Source organism: Sus scrofa, chromosome 11, assembly GCF_054392235.1.
Source record: "Sus scrofa isolate SSC_HxYL_T2T_F1_AM1 chromosome 11, Sscrofa_HxYL_maternal_Yorkshire_Landrace_v2.0, whole genome shotgun sequence".
In the NCBI taxonomy this organism is placed as follows: Eukaryota; Metazoa; Chordata; class Mammalia; order Artiodactyla; family Suidae; genus Sus; species Sus scrofa.
In genome coordinates, this window is record NC_139393.1 from 18889088 (window position 1) to 18915153 (window position 26066).

Here is a 26066-nt window from a genome sequence, read left to right on the forward strand (position 1 = left end):
CCCAGAGATCAAATAAATACTCATCTGTTATTTTCTCATATATTTTTTATGGTTTACTGTTTCATTCTTGATACTGATTTTTTTTTTTTTTGTCTCATTTCTTCTTTGACCAATAAGTTATTTAGTAGTGTACTATTTAGTTTCCAGATATTTGGGGATTTCTCATATCTTTTATTACTGATTTCTAAGTTAATGTGATCAGAGAACATATTTTGTATGTTTGTATGCTTGGCACATATCAGATCAAATTGGTTTTAATGCTGTTCAAGTCTTTCATATACTTCCTGATGTTTTATCTACTTTTTCTATGAATTATTGGAAGAAGGGTATATCTTAGGCTATAGCAGTAGATTTGAATTTTTCATCTTTCATTTCTCTTAGTTTTTTTCTTCATGGTTTTTGCAGCTTTGTCAGTAGATGCATAAATGCTTAGAATTTGCATGGCCTCTTGATGAATTGACCTCTTTATAAAGCATTTAATAAGCCCTCTTTCTATCTAAAAATGTTCTTCACTCTGAAATCTACTTTAAAGATATTTGTAGTCACCTCAGGTTTTTTTTAATAGTATTTGCATGACATATTTTTTTCTTTCACTTTGGACTGATTTGTGTCTTCATATTTAAAATTTGTAAGTAATATATGCTTGGGTCCTGCCTTTTTTGTTCAGTCTGACAGTATCTGATTTTTAAATGGAGATCTGATTTTTAAATGGTTTAGACCATTTACTTCTCATGTGGTTATTGATAAGGTTGGATAAATTACCATCTTACTATTTGTTTTTCTTTATTCTTTCTGAACTTTCTTTTTCCTCTTTTTTTCTGCCTTCATTTGTATTATTTTTTATTATTTTATCTTATCTCATTTACTGACAAATTAGCTATATAGCTCTTTGAATCTTTTTGTTTATTTGTTTGTTCAAATGCTTTCAATTTTATTTTGTATCTTTTTGATGCATCACAGTCTACCTTCAAGCATATTTTTTTTCTTCTGGCTTTTGTGTTATTGATGTAATGTATTTTGCTTCTGTATATATCACAAATCCCAAAATATATATTGTTATTGTTTTTGCCTTGAAATAAATTATCTTTTAAAGGATTTGGGGATTTTTGGCCATGCCAGCAGCATGAGGAAGTTCCCAGGTCAGGGATCAAACCTGAGCCACAGCCGGACAATACCAAATCCTTAAATGCTAGGCCACCAGGGAACTCTCTAAAGGAAGTTTTAAAATAAGAAAAAAATTTTTATATTTACATACATATTTATTATTTCCAATATTATTCATTCCTTTGTGAATATTTCCATTTAGTGTATTTTTTCTGCTTGAAGAAGGGACCTCTGTTAACATTTTGTGTACTCTGATCTGCTGGTGATTAGTTCAGCTTTTCTATGTCTTCATTTCTGAAAGATATTGACAGTTATTTTCTTTTAGTATTTTGAAGACGTTGTTCTACTTTTTTTTTTTTTTTTAAATCTTTTTGCCCTTTCTTGGGCCTCTCTCGCAGCATATGGAGGTTCCCAGGCTAGGGGTCTAATCGGAGCTGTAGCCGCCATACTACTCCAGAGCCACAGCAATACGGGATCCAAGCCGAGTCTTCGACCTACACCACAGCTCATGGCAACGCCATATCCTTAACCCACTGAGCAAGGACAGGGATCGAACCTGCAACCTAATGGTTCCTAGTCGGATTTGTTAACCACTGAGCCACAATGGGACTCCAATGTTGTTCTACTTCTGACTTGCCTAGTTTTTGATGAGAAATCTATTCATTTCTTTTTTTCTCTATATGTTATACCTTTCTCAAACTACTTATAAGGTATTCTCTTACCATTAATTTTTTGGTTTTTTTGGCTTTTTGTGGCTGCCCTCACCACATATGGAAGTCCCCAGGCTAGGGGTTGAATCCGAGCTGCAGCTGCTGGCCTATGCCACAGCCACAGCAACGCCAGATCCTTAACCCACTGAGCAAGGCCAGGGATCGGACCCACATCCTCATGGTTCCTAGTCAGGTTTGTTTCTGCTGCGCCACAATGGGAACTCCACCATTATTATTATTATTTTTTTATTGTTTCATCTTTTAGGGCCACATCTGTGGCATATGGAGGTTCCCAGGCTAGGGGTCCAGTCGGAGCTACAGCTGCTAGCCTGCACCACAGCCACAGCAATGCCAGATCCAAGCTTCATCTGCGACCTACACCACACCATAGCTCATGGCAATGCTGGATCCTTAACTCACTGAGTGAAACCAGGGAATGAAACCTGCATCCTCATGGATGCTAATCAGATCCATTTGTGCTGAGCCACAGTGGGAACTCCCACAATTAATTATTAAGCAATTTGATTATACTGTGCTTTTGTATAGTTTTTTTTTAATGTTTCTTTCTCTTTTTTAAATTAATTTATTTTTCCGCTGTACAGCATGGGGGCCAAGATACACTTACATATATACATTTTTTTTCCACACTTTGTTCTGTTACAATATAAGTATCTAGACATAGTTCTCAATGCTACTCAGCAAGATCTCATTGTAAATCCATTCCAAGTTGTATCCAATAACCCCAAGCTCCCAACCCCTCCCACTCCCTCCCTCTCAGCCCGGGAGGCCACAAGTCTATTCTCCAGGTCCATGATTTTCTTTTCTGTGGGAAATGTTCATTTGTGCTATATGTTAGATTCCAGTTATAAGTGATATCATATGGTATTTGTCTTTCTCTTTCTGACTTATTTCACTCAGTATGAGAGTCTCTAGTTCCATCCATGTTGCTATAAATGGTATTATGTTGTTCTTTTTTATGGCTGAGTAGTATTCCATTGTGTATATATACCACATCTTCTGAATCCAATCATCTGTCGATGGACATTTAGGTTGTTTCCATGTCTTGGCTATTGTGAGTAGTGCTGCAGTGAACATGAGGGTGCATGTGTCTTTTTCAAGAAAACTCTTGTCTGGATATATGCCCAAGAGTGGGATTGCGGGGTCATATGTGTTTAGGGTTTGCTGCTCTTAGATCTGTGGATTTATTATTTCACTAAATTTGGAAAATTTTTAGTCATTATATCTTTAAACATTGTTTTATAATTCCCCTTTTCTCTCTTCTCCTTTTGGGACTCAAACAATACATAAATTAGGCTGCTTGGGATATATATATATGTGTGTGTGTATACATATATATATACATACATGCTGCACCACAATGGGAACTCCCCTATTTGGTATATTTTTTAATATCAGAAATTGTAGTTTTAATCTTTAGAGATTTGATTTGAGTCTAATATATTCCATCTCCTTAACTTACTCAATGCTTTTTTATACTTTCCTAAACCTATGAAGTATATTTGTAATAGTTGTTTTAGTGTCTTTCTGTTCTAATTCTGTTACTTGTGTCATTTCTGAGTCATTTTCTATTGCTTAATTTTTCCTTCATATTATACATTGTATTTTCCTGCTTTTTGCATGCATGCCTGGTAATTTTTGACTGGATGCTAAACATTGTGAATTCTGTGTTGTTCTGTGTTAGATTTCTAATAATTTCTCCAATATTTTAATATTCTACTCTGGGATACACTCAAATTATTTGGGAAGAATTCAATCCTTTCAAGATTACTTGTGAGTTCTTTTAGGAGGGACAAGAACAACCTTTAGTCTGGAGCTAGTTTGGTCCTTCAATTGAGGCAATATTTTTCTGAGTACTTAACCCAGTCTCCCATTTATTATGAGATTTCCTCACTCTGGCTGTTGAGGACATACACTATTTAGTCTCAGCCCTGTGTGTGTAATGGGAATTTTTCAGCCTCCTTCTTTCCAGTGGTTCTTTCCTTGGCCTTGGCCATGGAGTTTTCTCATGGACATGCATTGATCAGTTCTCAGTGAAGATTTGAAGAGAGCTCTTTGCAGATCTCTGGGGCTCACTTTGCAGCTCTCTCCTCCCTGGTATTTTGCCCTATGAATTTTCACCACATTGGCCTTCTTGAATTATCAACTCTGCCTTTTCAGCCGGGACACTGCCATGCTCTGTTGAGGATCCCCTTCCTGCTCTGTAGCCTGAAGCAATTATAAAGTTTACCTTTGTTTCCCTTCTCTCTGGATTTACTGGGCTGAGCTGCCTCATATCCAGTATCTGAAAAACCATTGTTTTATTAATTTTGTCCAGTTTTTTAGTTTTGTCAGATAGAAGGGTAAATCTAGTCCCTCTTACTCCATCATAGCCCAGAAGTCCCTATAATTGTACTTTTAATTCTTTGTCCAAATAATTTTTGAAAGAATGTTCTTTTTAAATTTTTAAGTATTAATAGGGTTTTTTAAGGAACATTTGCTTATGTTCTGAAAATTTTTTGCATAACTTATAGTTTTATTGTGTTGTATTCAGAGAATGAAGTTTGCACTATTTCTCCTTTGAAAATGTATTGATGTCTTTATGGCCTAAAATAAGGTCACTTTTCCTGATTTCTTTGTATGTATCTTAGAAAAATGGTATTTAGTAGGAATCAACTACAAACCTACACACATTCATATGTAGGCAGTCTGATTAATTATATATTAAATAGCTAATTTATTTGTGCCTTAGACTCCATTATAGATTTATATGAAGTTTCCCAATTTTAAAGTGCCTTTTAAAAATCAGCCTTATAGTTATTCTGAGTGCTACCTTTACAAATTCTGAACTTCTTCACTTATACCAAAACTCTTTGATTATAATCTTAGACTGAGAAAAACAGTAGGCTCTTAACACCCTTTAGCGTTTTAGGAACGTTTCCATTTAACATTTCTTTAAAGATAGGAAATAAGATTCAAGATTAACACAACTACTGATTTGAAGTAACAGACAACAGACTGGAGTTCCCGTCGTGGCGCAGTGGTTAATGAATCCGACTAGGAACCATGAGGTTTCTGGTTCGATCCCTGCCCTTGCTCATTGGGTTAACGATCCGGCGTTGCCGTGAGCTGTGGTGTAGGTTGCAGACGCGGGAGATCCATAATTTTAAGACATTTTACTCTACAATGGTTTCAAAATAAACCATTTTTAAAAAAATTAAATTTCACAGAATTACACTAAAATTAAATTCTGAATACTGATTCTAACATCTCACTTGCTTTTTAAATCTCAAGATTAAATTAATAATATCTGTGTATTTACTTGCTACACTTTCTTCTTATGATTGGCAATAGCATCTTCCTTGAGGGCACATATTGGAAAATGAATCTGTTGTTATCACCATTAACACACCTTTGTTAGAAACCTTTACTTACATTCTTGGAGTTCCCATCATGGCTCAGTGGTTAACGAATCCAACTAGGAACCAGGAGGTTGAGGGTTCGATCCCTGGCCTTGCTCAGAGGGTTAAGGATCCGGCGTTGCTGTGAGCTGTGGTGTAGCTTGCAGGTGAGGCTCGGATCCCGTGTTGCTGTGGCTCTGGTGTAGGCTGGCAGCTGCAGCTCTGATTAGACCCCTAGCCTGGGAATCTCCATATGCCATGGGAGTGGCCCAAGAAATGGCAAAAAGACCAAAAAAAAAAAAAAAAAAAAAAAAAGAAAGAAAGAAAGAAAGAAGGAAACCTTTATTTCCATTCTTAAACAGGATGGTCAGGCCAGTTTAATCTGTTGACAAAACCCTGTGCATGAATGAGTATAGGACTTAAAGGGGGAAAATGTGATGAGAAAAAATTTTTGTTTATCCCTAGACTCTTTTTTTTTTTTTTTTTTTTTTGGCCAAGAATTAAATTCGCCTCCGCTTAATTGCTTTACACACATTCTTGTGACATTGCATGATTGGGAGGGAGGAAGGAAAAGAGGGAGCTGTGACTCTGTGGTATGTATCTAAACGAGTGCATTAGTGAGAGAAGAGAACGCATAGCAAGCTGGTTTGACCAGAAACAGAACTGCCTGTGACAGATTAAGAGACAAGCAAAGGCTTGGAATCTGAGAGCACGCAAAGAGAGTGGAAATTTACTGCTGCCCCGTGTGAGTGTTCAAGTGATCATTTTCTGCTAACGTTTTCCGGTGGTAACTGTTACTCTTCAGAGAGAGGGACAGAAAGTCAAGACGGTATTATGGAAACTCTTCTCTCTGCCACACTCTGGTAAGAGGAGACACCCTCTATTAAATGGAATATAAAGTCTGCTTCATCTAAAGTGCTTTGAGCCCCAGAAAGAGCTGTCTTCAGCACCTCAGCATGTGTCTATTTTTCGTTGCTTAGACAAGCCTGGGCTTTTCTTTAACATTGGGTGAGTATCAACCAGGTTACCTATACCGATTCACAGAAATGGAATTAATATGATAAACTTGAGTTTTAGTCGAAGCTTTGCAATTATTACTTATATATTCATTTTAAACCATGCTTTTACCTTGTTTCTTTGTACATGATGAATTGCTGTTACTAAGTGAGGTTTAAAAAAACAACTACAAAACAATGCTTCTCTGTTGCCTAAGGCACTTGAATCATTACCAACTATTCTGTGTCCACAGACTATCTTATTTTGGAAATGGGTTTTTATTTACAAAGAGTTTCCAAAAATAAAATAGTGACAGGATACCATTTTTCATGTTTCTCTTTCAACTGCATGAAAATTCAAAAGTTATCTCTTTCTGTTTATTGTCAGTAAATTTAAAGTGATCATTGTGAGTCTGATATTATCAATTATAATAAATTACAACATTCCCTCCTAATTCAATTAGAAACGTTAATGATGCCATTAGTTAAAGGGATATGTAAGTTGAATGTTGAATGCTTCTGTTAGATCCAGTAAGTGACACATGATTTTTTTCAATGTTCTGTGGTGAAAATAAAAATTAAACCATTTACATGTCAAATTTACCATTTGATGTACAGTGAATGCACATTCCAAATTAAAGAATAAGGCAGTTATTTTGTTCTTATTGCTGGCACCAAGCTCTCATATCATATTGTTGTTCTGCTGAAGAACTGTTTTAACCAAATGCTTGTATGTGTGTAAGCAATAGAGCAGTGGAAAAACTAATACACTCTTAAAATATGTATTCACATTCCAATAAAAACTTCATTTGTACAATCTTAATATGGGAGAGTGTGTGCCAATTTTATGTATATCTTTTTAAAGGCATCAGTGGAAGGCATATAATCATTCTTCTGTGGGAAGAAGGAAGTATATATTGTAAGCTGCTAAAGTGAGTCATTGCTTAAAGATGCATCATTAAGTTTTTAATCTACTCTGCCAGCCTCAGAAAAGATGTCCTTAGTTATTGATTCAAGTGAGTCCTTTAAAGCAGAACCACTTAGCAGAAATGAAAACTTAAGCAAAGTGTCAATGGACTCATATTAAAAGGGTTCGTATTCTAGATACACTATAAAATGGCTGTACTTTCTCTACTATTTCCTGTATGTGTGCAGAAGCCTGTAGAACAGGTTTTGTTTTGTGAGTTTTTGTGCCTTTTTTTTTTTTTTAACCTGTTGACCTATTAGAAGAAGACACTCAGCTGGTCTGTGGAAACCTTTCCTGGACCAGTATCCTGCACTAGAAGTCAAAGTAAATCCATTAGAGATTATATCACAAACCAACCTTTACTTTACATAACTTCCCACACTCAGTCCTTAGACTGATGGAAGATTTGTACATAGCTTCACAATCTTCAGAATCATTTTTTATTTTAAACTAGTAATTCATTGATAGAAGTAGTGGCACCATTTCTTAAGCCCATAGGATTATAATAAAGAATAAGTCACCCCCAGTTTGCAAGTATTTTGTACCTTGGAAGTTTATTTGTGAGTGGGTTGTTGGGAATTTGGCAACCATCCTCTCTGGGAAACAATCTAAGAAATAATTTCTAGGGGTTTATGACAGCCTAAGATTATATTTTACTTAAGTTATAGAAAAATCATTACCATCCTGAAAAATGTTAGAAAATCAATTATAGTGATGACACTAAATAAGAAAAAGAATGTATATGTGTGTGTGACTGGGTCACTTTGCTATACAGCAGAAATTGACAGAGCGTTGTAAATCAACTATAATAGAAAACATAAAAATCTTACCACAAAAAACCCAACTATGTTGAATAAGACATTATTTTTATTTATCCTAAATATTAATAATTGAAGAAAAGCAGTATGCTTATAAATAGGATTTCTAGGTACTTTTAAGAGGTTCCCAGATTGAGTAACTGTTTATGAGGTCTAATCTTACATTAAAATCCGTTATTTTTCTTTTCCTTGCTACAGGAATATTTCTAGCCTTTGCTTTTATGCTTATCAGCCATTTCTGAGGTCTAGCCCAGTATCTGGCATGTAAGTACGTACCTAGCAAATAGTTAACAGATGGGGAATGAACTCTTTCTTTGATTCACAAAAAGTGGAACCGAGATATTCAAAAAAAGAAAGAGGTTTAGGGGCACACAGTTTTCCTTATGAAAAAAAAGATGGCTTGTCAAGAATTGAATTTTAAGAAGTGAACAAAGCAACAGTAGTACAGAATAGGCCCAGCTGTCAGGAGAAGAAGAAAAGACCGTGGTGTAACTTGGTGATAATCCTGAATGAGTAAGGATGGTGATGAGGGCACGTGGTTTACAAGCTTGGTATCTTGAGTACATGGGACATTCTGAAGTAAGGTGTCAGCTTTAACTCAGAAGAAGTATGTATTTGCGTTTGTGCACTAGGACCCATATGAAGAAATGTGGCCTATTTGGAAAACTCACATTAGGTCTATCCAAATTAAGTTTACACTCGTTCTAAAAGTTTCTCTACAATAATGGAAAATGACTGTGTGTGTGTGTGTGTGTGTGTGTGTGTGTGCGCGCGCGCGTGTATTCAGATATATGTATCTGAATCACTTTGCTGTACACCTGAAACCAACATAATATTATAAATCAACTATACTTCGGTTGTTTAAAAAAAGTTTCTCTAAAAGGCCAAGATAATAAAATTTTAAAGTTACTAATGCAGGAAACATATGTAATGAAGTAATCATGAAATAAACAATACAATGAATGAAGAGTATACTTAGGTGATTTTTAGTGGTAGAAAAACCTTTTCATTTGATCAAGAAATACTTCCTATGTTCTATTTCAAATCGTGTTTTAAAAGTAATGTTTTGAGTAGTCCTAAGTGGCATATAATAGGTGCTTAACAAATATTTGTTGAATGATCGAGTGAAATATGTGCAGTAGCTTGGACCGTTTTCCATTTCTGAGATCCGGATGTCTGTGTACATATACGTATATGTTTATTATGCAGCTTAGAGATATTTAGCTGAGACTCCTTTAGCAAGGAGAAAAGCTATTATACCTACATTAGCATGCTTTTTAATTGTGGGCATACTTACTGTTCCACTGATAATTAAAATAGTCGGTTTAAGGAGTTCCCTTGAGGGTTGGAATTTGGTATTGTCACCACAATGGCTCAGGTTCAGTCTCTGGCCTGGGAACTTCTGAATGCCATGGATGCAGCCAAAAAATAAATAAGTAAATAAATAAATAAATAATGAAAACGAAATGGTTTAAGATGAAATCTCTATTGCTTGTAAATGATACAATAAATTTCCCAGTTTTGTGGCTTATATGTCTTAAATTTCCAGCAGAAACTCATCTAGTCTCTTCTAGCTGTGAAGGGATGAGAGGTCATATTAACCTACCCAGCCAGAAAAACTGCATGATTCTGGAAGTCTATAGAATGAGAGATAACTCCAGCTAAATCACTTTTATCATTACTCTCCCATGTTAATGTTTTATAGATTGAGAGTAATTTCGTAATAGGCACAGGGCTTACTGAAGCTATGAAATGGTTGTATTTTATACCATAACAATAAACTTTTGCCTTAATCCATTAAGAGTGTCTAACCAAAATTTGATGATTATTTTGTATATGTGTGTGCTTATAAGAAAGACTAAAAAAATGAATTATGAGTTTCCCGTGATAATTCTGTTGTGGTAAAAAATAACCGTTTGTAAATTTCGGTGAGATCTGATGCTTTGATTACACTTACTAGTTTTAGAGACTACTGACCTAGCTTCAGATCTCCGCTATAAATTAAGATTATGCAATTCTAACATAAAATTATCATTCATTGACAGTCTTTATTAGCTAATAGATGTAGAAAATTCTAATTCCATCAAATGACTTGAGCTGTCACAGAAGCATTACTGTGAATAAAGTTTCTGTTGTTTTTTCTGGAAAAATAGTCTAATAGGTTAATATTTATAGTAATAAGTATATTGGTAGTTGTATGTCTTCCTAGCTTCATATATTCATTCTATTTTTAAATTGTTTCTGCAGTTGCAATACATTAGAATTAAAAAGTAATTCCCAAGGTCATGAGTTTTTCTTCTTATAAAAGAGTTTTTATTCTGATGTAAGTCTCATCAGATGAGTAAGGCTTAAGGCTTCCAGATGAGTAAGGGTGCATAAAAAACCTCTTACAAGTTTTCCATTTCTATGTAAATTGTTCATTTTGAGGAGTCTCCCTCAGACTCTGTTAATAAAATTTAGAAAAAACAGGGTCATTCTTAGTCATTTTGAACTGAGGAAGAGGATGATCAGTGAAACTCCTTATATATACATATATCCTGGCTGCACCTGCAGCCTGCGGAAGTTCCCAGGCCAGGGATAGAACTCGTACCACAGCAGGGACCTGAACAGTGTCAACGCCAGATCCTTAACTTGATGAGCCATCAGGGAACTTGTAGGATGTATATTTTAAAATGGAGAAGTTGGAGTTCCGCATCGTGGCTCAGCAGAAACAAACCCGACTGGTATCCATGGGTTTGATCCCTGGTCTCCCTCAGTGGGTTAAGGATCCAGCATTGCCATGAGCTGTGGTGTAGGTCACAGACGTGGCTCGGATCCTGCGTTGCTGTGGCTATGAAGGAGCTACAGCTCCAGTTCAACCAAGGGCCTGGGAACTTCCATATGCCACAGGTGCAGCCCTAAAAAAAATGACAAAAAAAAAGATGTACTTAAAAATGTGTAAGAAGTGTCTTTTTATCTATTCAGTCCTTCAGCAGCCCACTCTTTTAACTATATGTAGCCAAAGAATCATTTCCAGAATGTGGCTCAGCTAAAGCTAATGGTATTATCTTAATGAGATTTGTGATACATCTAAAATTTTTTCATCTTGGTTTTTTTTGTGATGAGTACATTTCTTCTTTCTTGAAACAATAAATAGATTTGAGGGGGGAAAACCCATATAACTAAGAAAAGAACTGAATAGTTAAATCTGTCTTGTTTTTTAATGGAAAAGCTGAATATTACTAAAATGTCCATTATTCCTAAAGTCCATAATTTGATACAATTCCAGTTACAAGTGCAAAAAAGCTTGTAGTAGTTAAATTAAGTCAAGAATACGAGAAAAAGATACTGAATATCTGAAAGGAAGATTTCTTATGAAGGAATGAAATTAAAAGTGTTATAAAGTACTAAAGTAAAACAGCAACCCAAGAAAAACAGACCAATGGAACAAAAGAGACCAGCTATAGATGTTGCTATAAGTGACCTCTTAATGTCTGGATGTGAAATAACTTCTCTAAGTTTAGAAGTGATGTAGTAAATCTTTAAAAAGACTGACAAATCAGTTAATATAAATATGTTCCAAATCTAATATAATTTTTAACTTTTATGGATCAAATAATAATAAAATTATATACTAATAACAAATCAGAGAGTTCAGTGACATGAATATGAAAGACAGAGGGCTAATATCATCATAAAAGATCTCGTAAGACAAATACAGTCATTAAGAAAAACAGATAGGTATTGGAAAACCACAAAGGAGGAAATATAGTTAAACACACAGTAAATGTTTATTATCTATAATGAAAAAATGCAAACTTAAAGTGAAAGACTAATTTGCCCATCACACAACAAAATTCTTTGTTGTTGTTTTGAGAAAATTCAATTCTATGGATGATGAGATGTTACAAGCCTTCTCCTTTCTTACTGGTGGGAATAGAAATTGGACAGAACTTTTAAATATTCGCAACCTCTAACTTAGTAATTCTGCTTCTATCAGTCTGTCCTAAGAAAAGAATAAGGGTTATCTTTTTAACTTTAAAAAAAAAATTTTTAACTTTAAAAGAAAAAAAATTTTAACATCTCTAAAATTTACATATGAGTTACAACTACTTTACACTAACCAGCAGGTTTGGGATTTGTTGTTTTTTTTTTTTTTTTCTTTCTTTCTTAGTGGTACATAAAGTGTATGCTTTACACCCAATGGCTTCTTAGATTTGATGAAATATGATATATGCCTATGAAAATGCTTACAAAGAATCTGAAATAAAATGTAAATGTTGTTAAAAACACCATCCCATAGCATAAAGCATAACTACGTCTCTGTAAAAGCATATAAAACAACAACTATACAAAAGCTATGACAGAAAAAAGAATTTTATTTTTTTGTCTTTTTGCCATTTTTTGGGCTGCTCCTGAGGCACATGGAAGTTCCCAGGCTACGGGTCCAATCGGAGCTGTAGCCGCCAGCCTACACCACAGCCACAGCAACGCAGGATCCCTAACCCACTGAGCAAGGTCATGGATTGAACCCGAAACCTCATGGTTCCTAGTCGGATTCGTTAACCATGGAGCCATGACGGGAACTCCAGAAAAAAGAATTTTAAAGAGTTAACAGAGATTGACTCAAGGTAGTTAGTTTATGAATACTTAAGTTTTCTTCTTCCTTCTAATTTTTTTCCCCCAAACTTTAATAGATCCCACAAATGCTTTTACAGTGGGAACACTTTCTCATAAATGATACTTTTAAGGACTAAATAACTGCTTTTTAAAGTTCAAACTGTGGAATATCTGATCATGTCTTTTCAAAGTATTCATCAAACAAATATGATTTCTGTTACTCTGGCTCTGAAATTTCATAAGGAGTAGTACTTGGCTCAGATTCCGGAGAGAAAGCCAGAAGAATTATTCAGTTCTGCTCCCAGGGAACTCGGGGCCTGTAGATTTTGTAATAGATTTTGGCAGCACTCCCTTTCCTAAGACACAGTAAACTATTTCATATTCCTAACTTATGTGTGAGCGCCTCTAAAGATAACCTCAAGTCAGTCATTCAGATGACTTATCAGGACATGTCAGTGACATAAGTGGAAAGGTGTGTGTTTGAAGGGGGACAGGAAAGGGGAACTGGGGGAAGAGGTCATTTGGGGTATTATATACCCTCAGTGGTATCACTTAAAAAGTATTTTAAAGGGAAATAAATGTCTGTCTGTAGGTGGCTAATGGGCATTTCCAAGCCTTTACATCTAACTTCCAACTACAATAATACAATCATAGTTCAAATTTCAAAGATTTCCCAAAAAAACTTAAGCGAGTGGGAAGATTATTTCTGAAGACAAGAAGTCTCAAGATTTACATAGGTAAAACCATGAAAAACATAAACTGTTTTTTATTACTCAAATGAATTTATCACATCTGTAGTTATATAATGATCACAACAATCCAATTTCACAGGATTTCTATCCCATAACCCAAGCACATCCTCCCACCCCCAAACTGTCTCCTCCAGAGACCATAAGTTTTCAATGTCTGTGAGTCAGCATCTGTTTTACAAAGAAGTTCAGTCTGTCCTTTTTTCAGATTCCACATGTCAGTGAAAGCATTTGATGTTTGTGTCTCATTGTATGGCTGACTTCACTTAGCATGATAACTTCTAGGTCCATCCATGTTGCTAAAAATGCTGGTATTTTGTTCATTTTAATGGCTGAGTAATATTCCATTGTGTATATGTATCGCATCTTCCTGATCCACTCCTCTGTCAATGGACATTTAGGTTGTTTCCATGTCTTGGCTATTGCAAATAGTGCTGCAATGAACATCGGAGTACATGTGTCTTTTTGAGTCATGGTTTTCTCTGGATAGATGCCCAGGAGTGGGATTGCTGGATCAAATGGTAGTTCTATTTTTGGTTTTCTGAGGAATCTCCATACTGTTTTCCACAGTGGTTGCACCAATTTACAATCCCACCAACAGTGTAATACGGTTCCTTTTCTCCACACCCTCTCCAGCACTTACTGTTTGTAGACTTTTGGATGATGGCCATTCTGGCTGGTGTAAGGTGGTACCTCATCATGGTTTTGATTTGCATTTCTCTAATAATGAGTGATGTGGAACATCTTTTCATGTGTTTTTTGGCCATTTGCATGTCTTCTTTGGAGAACTGTCTGTTTAGATCTTCTGCCCATTTTTTGAAGGGGTTGTTTGTATTTTTGGTATGGAGCTGCAGAAGGTGTTTATAAATTTTGGAGATTAATCCCTTGTCAGTGGATTCACTTGCAAAGATTTTCTCCCATTCTGTGGGTTGTCTTTTCGTTTTGTTTAGGGTTTCCTTTGCTGTGCAGAAACTTTTCAGTTTGAGTAGGTCCCATTTGTTTATTTTTGTTTTTACTGTCAATACTCTAAGAGCTGGATCTGAGAAGATGTTGCTGTTGTTTCTGTCAGAGAGTGTTTGGCCTATGTTTTCCTCTAAGAGTTTTGTAGTGTCTGGTCTTATATCTAGGTCTTGAATCCATTTGGAGTTTGTTTTTGTGTGTGGTGTTAGACAGTGTTCTAATTTCATTCTTTTCCATGTGGCTGTCCAGTTTTCCTAGCACTACTTATTGAACAAGCTGTCCTTTCTCCATTGTATATTCTTGCCTCCTTTGTCATAGATGAGTTGGCTGTAGGTGCATGGGTTGAATTCTGGGCTTTCTATCCTGTTCCACTGATCTATATTTCTGTCTTTGTGCCAGTACCAGTTTTGATGATTGTTGCTTTGTAGTATAGTCTGAATTCCTGGAGCCTGATTCCTCCAGCTCCATTTTTCTTTTTCAGGATGTCTTTGGCTATTCTGGGTCTTTTGTGCTTCCAAACAAACTTTAAAATATTTTGTTCGAGTTCTGTGAAAAATGTCTTTGGTAATTTGATAGGGATTGCATTGAATCTGTATATTGCCTTAGGTAGTACATAAACTATTAACTCGTTGTAAGAAAGAAAACTCAAAAATGAACTTTTTGGGAGTTCCCATCGTGACTCAGTGGTTAACAAATCCAACTAGGAACCATGAGGTTGCAGGTTCAATCCCTGACCTTGCTCAGTGGGTTAAGGATCCGAGTTGCTGTGAACTGTGGTATAGGTTGCAGACACAGCTTGGATCCCACATTGCTGTGGCTCTGGCGTAGGCCAGTGGCTACAGTTCTGATTTGACCCCTAAGCCTGGGAACCTCCATATGCTGTGGGAGCAGCCCAGGAACATGGCAAAAAGACAAAAGAAAAAAAAAACAAAACGAATTTTTTCCTTCAAATAGGTTTTTTTTTACAATCAACAGTAAGAGAGGAACACTTCCAAAATTCTTTTTTAGAGCTTGCTAATTTAAACTTAAATCACAAGCACCTTCTCTCAAACTAAAAAAAAAAATTAAACCACCACATTAAAAAATTTTTCAGGAAAGTTGAGTAATTACCATTCTTTTATATTTTATTCTAAATAGGACTCACAGTCGAAAGTGCATCTATGGCAAAAAAAAAATCTGTGGCAACTAATTGGGTCAGTAACACTCATTTTTAAAAATCAGTGGGATGGACATTATATGATTATATATATGGTCAATATCCAGTGAATTGTTCTCTTAAAATGGGTACATCTGATTGACTGCAAATTTTAAAATAAAAAAAAATACATCTGAAAGTTCTGCTCTATTTGATGTATCCCAAACAGGCCTCTTCCCACCACAAAACTTTAATTTATAAATTGCCTTCATAGATATAAGTTACAAAGCATATCATTATAGGTATATATGTTATGATATCAAATCCCTTAGAAAGCATATTATATATGTCAGTCTTCCAATTAAGGCCCACTATCCTTCAACTTTACTGTTTAATTATTTTTTTAAAAAACATTTAGGATAGAATAGATAGAAGAGCATGGAATCTATCCAGAGGGCAGGTATCATTTTATGAAACAATCATGCAATCATGTATACCTTCCTTCATTCTGGGTCACAATATAAAATGCATTTCTTATTACAAATCACTATTAAACTTTAAAAAGTTGAGACCACGGCCTAGGAGAAATTCTCATACAAAAGTGTAAGACATGCAAAAGAATCTGTGTCATGATTATGTGTGTAATAATAAACAATTGAAAATAATTAGAACTCGGAGAATTAATAAATAAATTACAGTATAGTCACACAGTGGGATGTTACACAGCAAGTAAGATAAACTAGAGTTTTATGTTAACACAAATCTTGCATACACAGTACTGAGGGGGAAAAAAGGGAACTGACCATGTGATACTATTTGTATAAAGCTTTAAAGCATATACAACAATATCATATACGGTCTGTAATATCAGTAAAAGTGTGAAAGTACCTTTAGGAAGGGTACCTGATAAATAGGCAGAGGACGAGCCAGAGGGGAATGGAATCAGTTGTACCAAGGGAGTTACCTCAGTAGTTTAACTTTTTAAGCTGGGTGGTGATATACAGGAACTTGTTTCACAGTTCTCTATTCTTCTAGATGCCCTCAATATTTTGTTTAAACTGAATTAAATTAAGGTAACTAGGGGGGAAATGTCCTGTTGAAGCATTTTGATTAGCTCGATGGTGTCACAGTCCATTTGGGAACCAATTGCTGTAGCCAGGGCCGTGGAAGGAATACTCTGGCCCCACCTGGATCATGTTCCCACCCTTTGGGTAGGGTTGGCAGGGAAGGTGAACAGGCAGGTCTAACACCAGAAAAAATAAGCATCGGAAAGTACTAGAGATTTTTTTTTTTTTTTTTTTTTTTTTGCTTTTCCAGTTCAGTTGTTTTTAATTCTATTGTTATTTCCATCCTTCTTTTCTTTGAGTTTTTTTTTTTTTTGCCTTTTTGCCTTTTTACCATTTTTAGGGCCACTCCCGCGGCATATGGACGTTCCCAGGTCAGGGGTCTAATCAAAGCTGTAGCCGCCGGCCTACACCACAGCTACAGCAACACGGGTTCCGAGCCACAGCTCACGGCAACGCCACAGCTCACAGCAATGCCGGATCCTTAACCCACTGAGCAAGGCCGGGGATCGAACCCAAAACCTCATGGTTCATAGTCGGATTTATTCACCACTGAGCTACGACGGGAACTCCTCTTTGAGATTTTTGAGGCCGTTTCCTTTTTAACTTATTTAGTTGAATCCTTATTTATAATTATTCCCACATGAATGAATTGTAGATGCTCACCCTCCCGCATGTTCTGCCAACAATATGGGTTTTAGCGTTTATTTTGTTGAACTCTTGTGGGCTTGACTCCATCTCATCTTTTTGTAAAAATTTTAGTTAAGTGTACACAGTCTATTCGCACACTAATATGTTGGCTAGAAACTTAATTATGAGGTTATAGACTTTCCTTTTCAGAATTCTGTAGATTCTCTCCATGATCTTATGACATTTAGTTTTATGGAAGTCCAAAGACAACTTAATTTTTATGCCTTTTGTTGATATAGTCAATTTGTAGGAATGAACTTTAAAGGAAGAATGTTGGTTTCTTCTAAAAGCCACCAAACACTGTATTTGTGGTCTCAGAATTAATCTCAACTAGAAAAATTCTCGGAGTTCCCGTTGTGGTGCAGTGGTTAATGAATCCGACTAGGAACCATGCATGAGGCTGCGGGTTCGGTCCCTGCCCTTGCTCAGTGGGTTAAGGATCCGGCGTTGCCGTGGAGCTGTGGTGTAGGTCACAGACGCGGCTGGGATCCTGCATTGCTTTGGCTCTGGCATAGGCTGGTGGCTGCAACTCCAATTAGACCCCTAGCCTGGGAACCTCCATATGCCGAGGGAGCGGCCCTAGAAAAAGCAAAAAGACAAAAAAAAAAAGAAAGAAAGAAAAATTCTTTAAATTACCACATGTAGATCTTCTTTTCCTAGTAAGCTGTTATATCTTTGTTGCTTCTACCCTGTTTTTTTATTTTCTTTTGCAATTGTTGCCTTCCTCCACCTCTTTTCATCCTTATACTACCTGTTTTTATAGGATAATACTCTATCTTCTCCCTGTCTCCATAGTCTATAGCACACACACAGTGTCTTTTCTCCATCATTTTAGTTTGTTTGACCTTTCCTGGCATTCTGGCAAAACTCTTTGTTTGGCTCTATCTCCCACAACATTGAGTCCTCTGTGGTGTCTTCATTTTGCATTTACTAGTACAATGCCTAGCACCTTATAGGTGCTTGGAAAATATTTTTTGAATGAATAAATAGACTAATTGTGTACCTTTTGGTTGTCCTCAACTCAATTTTCTGTGGGGTCATTTCTGCTCTGTACAGATTTGGATTGTCATGGTGTATCTGGGGGTGTTTCTCTATATGTGTATATAATACTCTATATGTGTTTTTAATCTTTTATCTTGTTGAGCTCTCCTTTTGTCTAAGTCCTTTTCTTTCTTCTTTCTTTCCAATTATATCTGTTTTAGCTCCAGTAGAGAATTAATTTTGGGGGTAACTTTTCCTGTCCAGTTTCACAGGGCATTTCTCCCCTTTTCTTGTACTGCTTTAAAGACAAAAATAGAACTATGTTATTTGTTGTTTATTCTAATTCCTCACTTTGGAAAGTGGAAAAGTCCAGTAGGGCCCTGTCAGTCCCCTGATATCTGTGCATTGCATGGCCCACTGTCATTCACTAGAGCTGGAGGGCAGGTTGATGTGTGTGACATCAGCGTAATTTTCATTGCCCAGGAGACATCCGTCTAGTTGTTGGACTTATAATGGCATCTTCTCCTGTTCCTATTTCTTGTGTTGTTGAAATATGATGTGTGTTCTGAAAACTCTGAAGTACAATTTATGAAAAAATGACTACTACCACTTTTTCCCAAGAAAGTACCGTTTTCAGGAATCCACCTTAGGCGCTTTATCTTTGGCCTTGGTGGATACTAGGAGTTAGACTCAGAATGGGTGTGGACCAGTGATGAATAAACTACAGGCTCATTCTATGTGGCCTGATTTCAAAACGTGATGCTTTATCTTTTTTTGAGCATCCCCCTTACATTATAATGGTTCTTTAAAAAGTTAACAATAGAACTACCATATGATAAGGCAATTCCTCTTCTGGGTATTTATCTGAAGAAAATGAAAACACTAATTCATAAAGAAATATGCACTACCATGCTTATTGCAGCTTTAATTGTAATAATAATAGCCAAGATATGGAAATAATCTATGTACCCATTGACAGATGAAAGGATAAAGACAATTTTACATATGTATATACACACACATATATAATGGAATATTATTCAGCCATAAAAAGAATGAAATCTTACCATTTGTGACAACATGGGTGGGCTTTGAGGGCATTATGCTAAGTGAAATAAATCAGAAAAAGTAAATACCTTATGATTTTTATATGTGAAATCTAAAAAACCAAAAGACAAAAAAATAAGCTTATAGATACACGGAATGGATTGGTGGTTGCCAGAGGTAGAGGGTAGGATATGGATGAAATGCATGAAAGGGATCAAAAAGTACAGACTTCCAGTTATAAAGTGAGTAAGTCATGGGGATGTATTAAAAAATACACAACTAAACTGGTATTGACAAGTAAATATGAAGAGCCTGGGTTTTCTAGAGTATTTGGCAAAATTTTTCATGATATTTTCATGAATAAGATGGAAAAAATATGAGTTAGATGATATGACTAGGTGCATTCACCGTTAGTTTTTTTTTTTTAAACTAATTTTACAGAGAAAGCAAATAACATGCAGCAAATGACATGTATACCTTTCGTTTGTTTAGCATAATAATTCCCGATCACAAGCAATAAATACTGAAGAAGTTTTTTGGAAGGATATAAGGTAACTCAGAAATCCTAGGGAACCAGATTTGGGAAGTAGGAGCCTAGGGGAATGAGAGGTTTAGAACCATAGCCAAGGTTATGCCAGAGGAATAGCTGTGACAGTACTGCTATCAATTGCTTTGTACATTTGTGTGTAATGTTCTTCATTGATTAATTGCATCATTGTTAATTTTAAAAAATGAAAAAAATGGAATTATCCCAAAAGTCCATTAATAGAGTAATTGTAAATAAATTATATTATAATTTATTTAGAATTATCAAATAATGGAGTTCCCTTCATGGCTCAGTGGTTAACAAACCCCTAGTGTCCATGAGGACATGGGTTTGATCCCTGGCCTCACTCAGTAGCTCAGTGGTTAAGGATCCGGTGTTGCCGTGAGCTGTGGTGTAGGTCACAGACACAGCTCGGATCCCGCGTTGCTGTGGCTGTGGTGTAGGCTGGCAGCTACATCTCTGATTCAACCCCTAGCCCGGGAACCTAAAAAGACAAATTGAAGCTCCTAACGTGCAGCCCTAAAAACTAAAGACAAAAAAAAAAAAAAAAAAAAAAGGCAAAAAAATAACAAATACTAGTAATTATATAAAATGTCTGTATAGGAGTTCCTGTCGTGGCGCAGTGGTTAACGAATCCGACTAGGAACCATGAGGTTGCGGGTTCGGTCCCTGCCCTTGCTCAGTGGGTTAACGATCCGGCGTTGCCATGAGCTGTGGTGTAGGTTGCAGACGCGGCTTGGATCCCGAGTTGCTGTGGCTCTGGCGTAGGCCAATGGCTACAGCTCCAATTCGACCCCTAGCCTGGGAACCTCCATATACCGCGGGAGCGGCCCAAGAAATAGCAACAATAACAACAACAACAACAACAAAAAAAAAGACAAAAAAAAAAAAAAGTCTGTATAACAGCTATTGCTATAAAAATACTGAATTACATCTAAACATACACTCATAGAATAATAATCAAGGCATAAAAAGAGGGGAAAAGTTGAAAAATACAGTATTTAGTGTTCTATTTTTTAAATATATTTATAGAAAAAATTCAGGAGGACTATGTGTCAAAACTGATAATAGTTGTTAAAGCTGGATGTTTGGTTAATGGGAGCCTTTGCTTTATTACGTCATATTTCTGTAATGTTTGAAATATTTTTGCCAATAAACAGAAAGTAAATGAATATGCCTCTGCAAACTGGAGCTTTCAATTTTAGGGTTTTTTTTTTTCTGTTAACACTTAAATTTTTCTTATAAATAGGCAATGACAGCTATACTTGGCTTCCTCTGCTCTATGTAAATAAATGTTCTCAAAAAGCGAAACTGGTTTTCCTTTTCCCTTCTGCCTCAGCTTCCACCTCTGTCGTCCTCATTTCATCAGTGAGTGTGGCCAGCTGAATATTTGAAGAGTCATAAAAAACACATTCTAAATAATTTTGCATTATAATTTTGTGATTGCTATGGAGTGGCATGCTTTTAAATACTGCTTTACCATAGTATGTGGATCCTAATCGAGCCTTTTTTTTTTTTTTTTTTTTGGCCTCACCCACAGCATGTGGAAGTTCTCAGGCCAGGGATTGAACCCCTGCCACAGCAGTGCGCTGAACTGCTACAGTGACAATGCCAGATCCTTAACTGGCTGCACCACAAGGGGATGCCTAATCCCACTTTTGTTTTATATGTTCTATTTTATCGAGCATTATTCTTATCACCATCAACACTCTCTTTAGTCAAAATGTATAGTTTTAAATATCAGCTTTTTCTCTAAAAGTACTCTTTTTCACATTCTTGTATAAATCTTGAATTTCTATTGCAAGAAAGATTTTAAACTTTGAGTAAAAACTTTTAGGTAAACTTTTAAAAGTATCTTAAAATGTGTTAATTTAAATTTGGTATAAAATTTGATAAAACTTGTTTTAGTTTGATCTGTTTTAATATTTCATATTGCTAGATTAGTTATTGAAAACTTACAGGACATGCTGGTACAACAACTTAATCATGTTAGGAATTAAAATCATAATTTTTGTTTATTTGTCTTTAGCATTCCATATTGGAAGAAGAGATTTCTATAGATGAAAAAAATGCCTTTGTTTAGTAAATCACAGAAAAATCCAGCGGAAATTGTGAAAATTCTGAAAGACAACATGGCCATTTTGGAAAAGCAAGACAAAAAGACAGATAAGGTATGAGCTAAAACAATAACATTTTCATTAAAATACAAAAATAGACTGAAAGCCAACATAAAAACTTAATGAAGAATCCTAAATATGGCCTCTGTAAATACATTTAAATTGATCCCAAGTATTTTTGTCTGTTCGTTTGGAGGGGGGCTGGGGTTTGGTCATGCCCACAGCATACAGGAGTTCCCAGGCCAGGGATCAAGCCCATGCTACACAAGTGACCCAAACCACAACAATAACAACACTGGATCCTTTTTTTTTTTTTTTCCAAGTTTTATTAAGGAAATAAGTCAAACATATACAAAAATAGAGGTAACCATAAGATGAACCCCCATGCACACACCATTCAGTTTTAACAGTAGTCATTCATAGCCAATCTTGTTACAGCAGCGCCCTCCCCCATTCCACTACACCCTTACTCCCCCACCCCTGGATTATTCTGAAGCAAATCCAGCCATCATATCATCTTATCAGTAAATATGTCAATATGACAACACTGGGTAGTTGACCTGCTGAGCCACCAGGGAACTCCTGAGTCCAAGTTCTAGTGAACTGATAATTGTTGAGTCGGTTGTCTTAAACTCTTTGTTCACTTTCTAGAGCTTCTGGACAACCTTTGATCCGTCTAGACTACTGGGGGTAGTGGAATATTACTTAATCATAAAAAAGAATGAAATTTTGCCATTTGCAACAATATGGATGGACCTAGAGGTCCATTATGTAAATGAAACTAAGTCAGAGAAAGACAAGCATAGTTTTTTTTTTTTGTTTTTTTTTTTTTCTTTTTAGCGCGACACCTGCAGCATATGGCATGTGGAACTTCCCAGGCTGGGGGTAGAATCAGAGCTGTAGCTGCCAGCCTAGGCCGCAGGCACAGCAATGCAGGATCCAAGCCGCATTTGTGACCTAGCTGCAGCTTGCAGCAATGCCAAATCCTTAACCCACTGAGCAAGGCCAGGGAATGAACCTGCATCCTCATGGATACTAGTCAGGTTCTTAACCCGATGAGCCACGGTGGGAACGCTAAGACAAATATTGTTTGATTTCACTTATATGTAGAATATAAAAATAAAACAAGTAAACACATATAAAACAAACACTTATATATGCAAAGAACAAATAGGTGGTTGCTAGAGGGGAGGTGGGTTGGGGTTGGGGTGGGGACAACTTGGTTAGGCAGATTAAGAGGTACAAACTTCTTGGAAGTCCTTGGTGGCCTAGTGGTTAAGGATCCAGCACTGTCACTCCTGTGACTCAGGTCGTGGCTGTGGCATGGGTTCAACCAATGCCATGAGCGCAACCAAAAAGAGGTACAAAGTTCCAGCTGCAAAATCAATCAGTCATTGATATGAAAGGTACAGTGTAAGGAACATAGTTAATAACTGTGTGATCTCTTTGTATGGAGACATCGTAACTAGACTTAATGTGGTGATCACTTTTTTTTTTTTTTTTTTTTGGCTTTTTAGTATCACACCTGCAGCAGATGCAGGTTCCCAGTCTAGGGGTCGAATCGGAGCTATAGCTGCCTGCCTAGGCCACAGCCACAGAACATCAGATCTGAGCTGCATCTGCGACCTACACCACAGCTCACGGCAACACTGGATCCTTCACCCACTGAGCAAGGCCAGGGATGGAACCTGCATCCTCATGGATGCTAGTCAGATTTGTTTCCACTGAGCCACAACGGGAACTCCAATTTTTAAATGAATAGAAATGTCAGATCACTATGTTATGTAACAGAAACTTAACATAGTATTGTAGCTCAATTATACTTCAGAAACAAACTCAAAAAAAGAGAGTCAGATTGTGGTTACCAGAGGTGGGGAGGGGGCAGACAGGGGAAAATAGGGAATTGGATGAAGTTAGTCAAAAAATACAAACTTTTTTAGGAAGTAAGTACTAGGGATATAAAGTACAACATGATAAAGTTGTTAAGAGAGTGGATCCTAGGAGTTTTCATTACAAGGAAAAGTATATTTTTTTCTTCTCTGTTTCTTTAATTGTGTGTCTGTATGAGGTGATGGAGGTTTACTAGTGATTATCATTTCATGAGGTATGTGAGTCAAATCATTATGCTGTACACCTGAAGCTTATACAGTATGTCAATTATATTCAATAAAACTGGGGAAAAAAACCCAGAATGAAAAAAAAATCTGAAGGGTTATATTGGTGTATAATGTTATACTGGTATGAAGGGTAACAGGTTTATATTTAAAGATCAACTGACATTTCTACTATAGTTTTGTTTTGTTTTGTTTTTTAATATTTTTTTTTTTATTTTCCCACTGTACAGCAAGGGGGTCAGGTTATCCTTACATGTATACATTACAATTACATTTTTTCCCCCACCCTTTCTTCTGTTGCAACATGAGTATCTAGACATAGTTCTCTCTACTATAGTTTTAAAGTCCTACCAAGCAGGGCTTCCTCAGAGGAAGGGGTTTCAGTGTTTTAGTTATTCATTCAAAAAGACATTGAATTCTACATACTTAGTTTGTCTCTAAAGTGACTAATTTGTGGCAAGATTCAGGATAATCTATAAAATAAATACCCTTGAGTTAACCATATCTTTCTGTCCCAGTGAATGATACAATATTGTATTCTTGTAAGGAATGTAGAAGTATGTTTTTAATTCTAGTGTACTTTGTAATATTGTGCCATAGATTGGCCCAATATAATGAAGAAATGACCTTCATATAAGAGTCATCTCTGGGAGTTCCCATCGTGGCTCAGCGGAAACAAATCTGACTAGCGTCCATGAGGACGCAGATTCGATCCCTGGCTTTGATCAACAGGTTAAGCATCCGGCGTTGCTGTGGGCTTTGGTGTAGGCTGGTGTCAATAGCTCCAATTCGACCCCTAGTCTGGGAACCTCTGTATGCCAAGAGAGCAGCCCGAAAAATACAAAAAAAAAAAAAAAAAAAAAAGAGTACATCTAAATGACAAAAGAGAGAAAAAGGGAAAAACCATAGAAAGATACTAATTTTCATTGGTAATCAGGAAAAGACCTATTAGAACCCCAGTAAATTCATATTACATACCTACTGTCCTGTCGAAAATGAAGACGGTCTGATGGTATAAAATGTTGACAGGTGTAGAGAGGAAAAAGAACTTTTATTCACTGTGAGTGATAAAGTGTAAATTGGTGTTGGAAAATGAGTTTAGTGTATTATCTGTTAAACTTGAAGACCTCTGTGTTCTAAGACCCTGCAGTTCCCTCCTAGTGTGAGCTCTGGAGATGCTCTTGCACACATGCACCAGGATGCGTGTGCAAGAAGGGTCAGAGCATCGTTGTTCATGGTAACCCTTCAGCGGAAACAACCCTGATGTCCATTAACGGTAGAACTGAGACGTGGTGGTCCAGCCATGGATGGGCTGCTACAGGGCAGTGAATGTTACAGAGCTGCTGCTCCCTGCAGTGCAAGGATGAACCTCACATACAGAGTTGAGGGAAAGGGCACATCATCACTGGGTACGGGGACTATTCCACATCTGCAGAAACAACTGTGTTGTTTTGGGATGTAAACATAGGTAAGAAAATTATAAAGAAAAGTAAATAAATGATCATCATCAAAGACATAAAAGGATTAACTTCTAGGCTGAACAGGGGGGCATTCAGGTGACTTCTGGGATGCTCAAAATGTTCTATTTCTTGACCTCTGTTATGGTCATACAGGTGTTTGCTTTATCATTATTTTTAATTTTCTATATATTTAAAGTACTCTTCTGAGGATATATCTCAGAATTTAAGATACTTCCAACCTTTGATAAATGAAGGATTGTTTCAGTTGTATCATAAAATGCATCTGTAAATTAATTTTTTAGTAGCATCATGCTACTGTGTTATTTTTTGTTATTTTGCCTTATTTTCCTTATTTCCTTCATTTGTAATGGTTAGAGTGCAGTACTTGAAAGTAATAAAACTATATTTCTTTAAAAATATTTAGTAAATTGTTAACTAATTGGCCTGTTCTCCTGTCCTCACTTGCTTTTTTAAAAAAATCTTCTACTGAGTATAATTAAGATACCATATATTCCACCATTTCAAAGTGTACAATTCAGTGGTCCTTAGTACATGCACAAGGTTATGTAAGCATCACCACCACCTAACTTCAGAACATTTTCAGCATTTCA

At 36.3% G+C, this 26066-nt stretch overlaps 1 protein-coding gene across 38 annotated transcripts in view; it reads left to right on the forward strand.

Annotated features, from left to right (window-relative positions):
• CAB39L (calcium binding protein 39 like) overlaps nucleotides 1–26066 on the forward strand; it is a 722245-nt gene that overhangs the window by 30866 nt on the left and 665313 nt on the right. For 18 of the 38 annotated variants that reach the window (XR_014818819.1, XR_014818820.1, XR_014818821.1 and 15 more), the window contains 1 exon segment: nucleotides 21794–21935. Coding sequence is in view for 27 of the 32 variants with exons in the window: in XM_084981088.1 (XP_084837214.1) it covers nucleotides 21825–21935 (111 nt within the window). In the remaining 5 variants the exon portion in view is untranslated. 38 annotated transcript variants of the gene reach the window in all.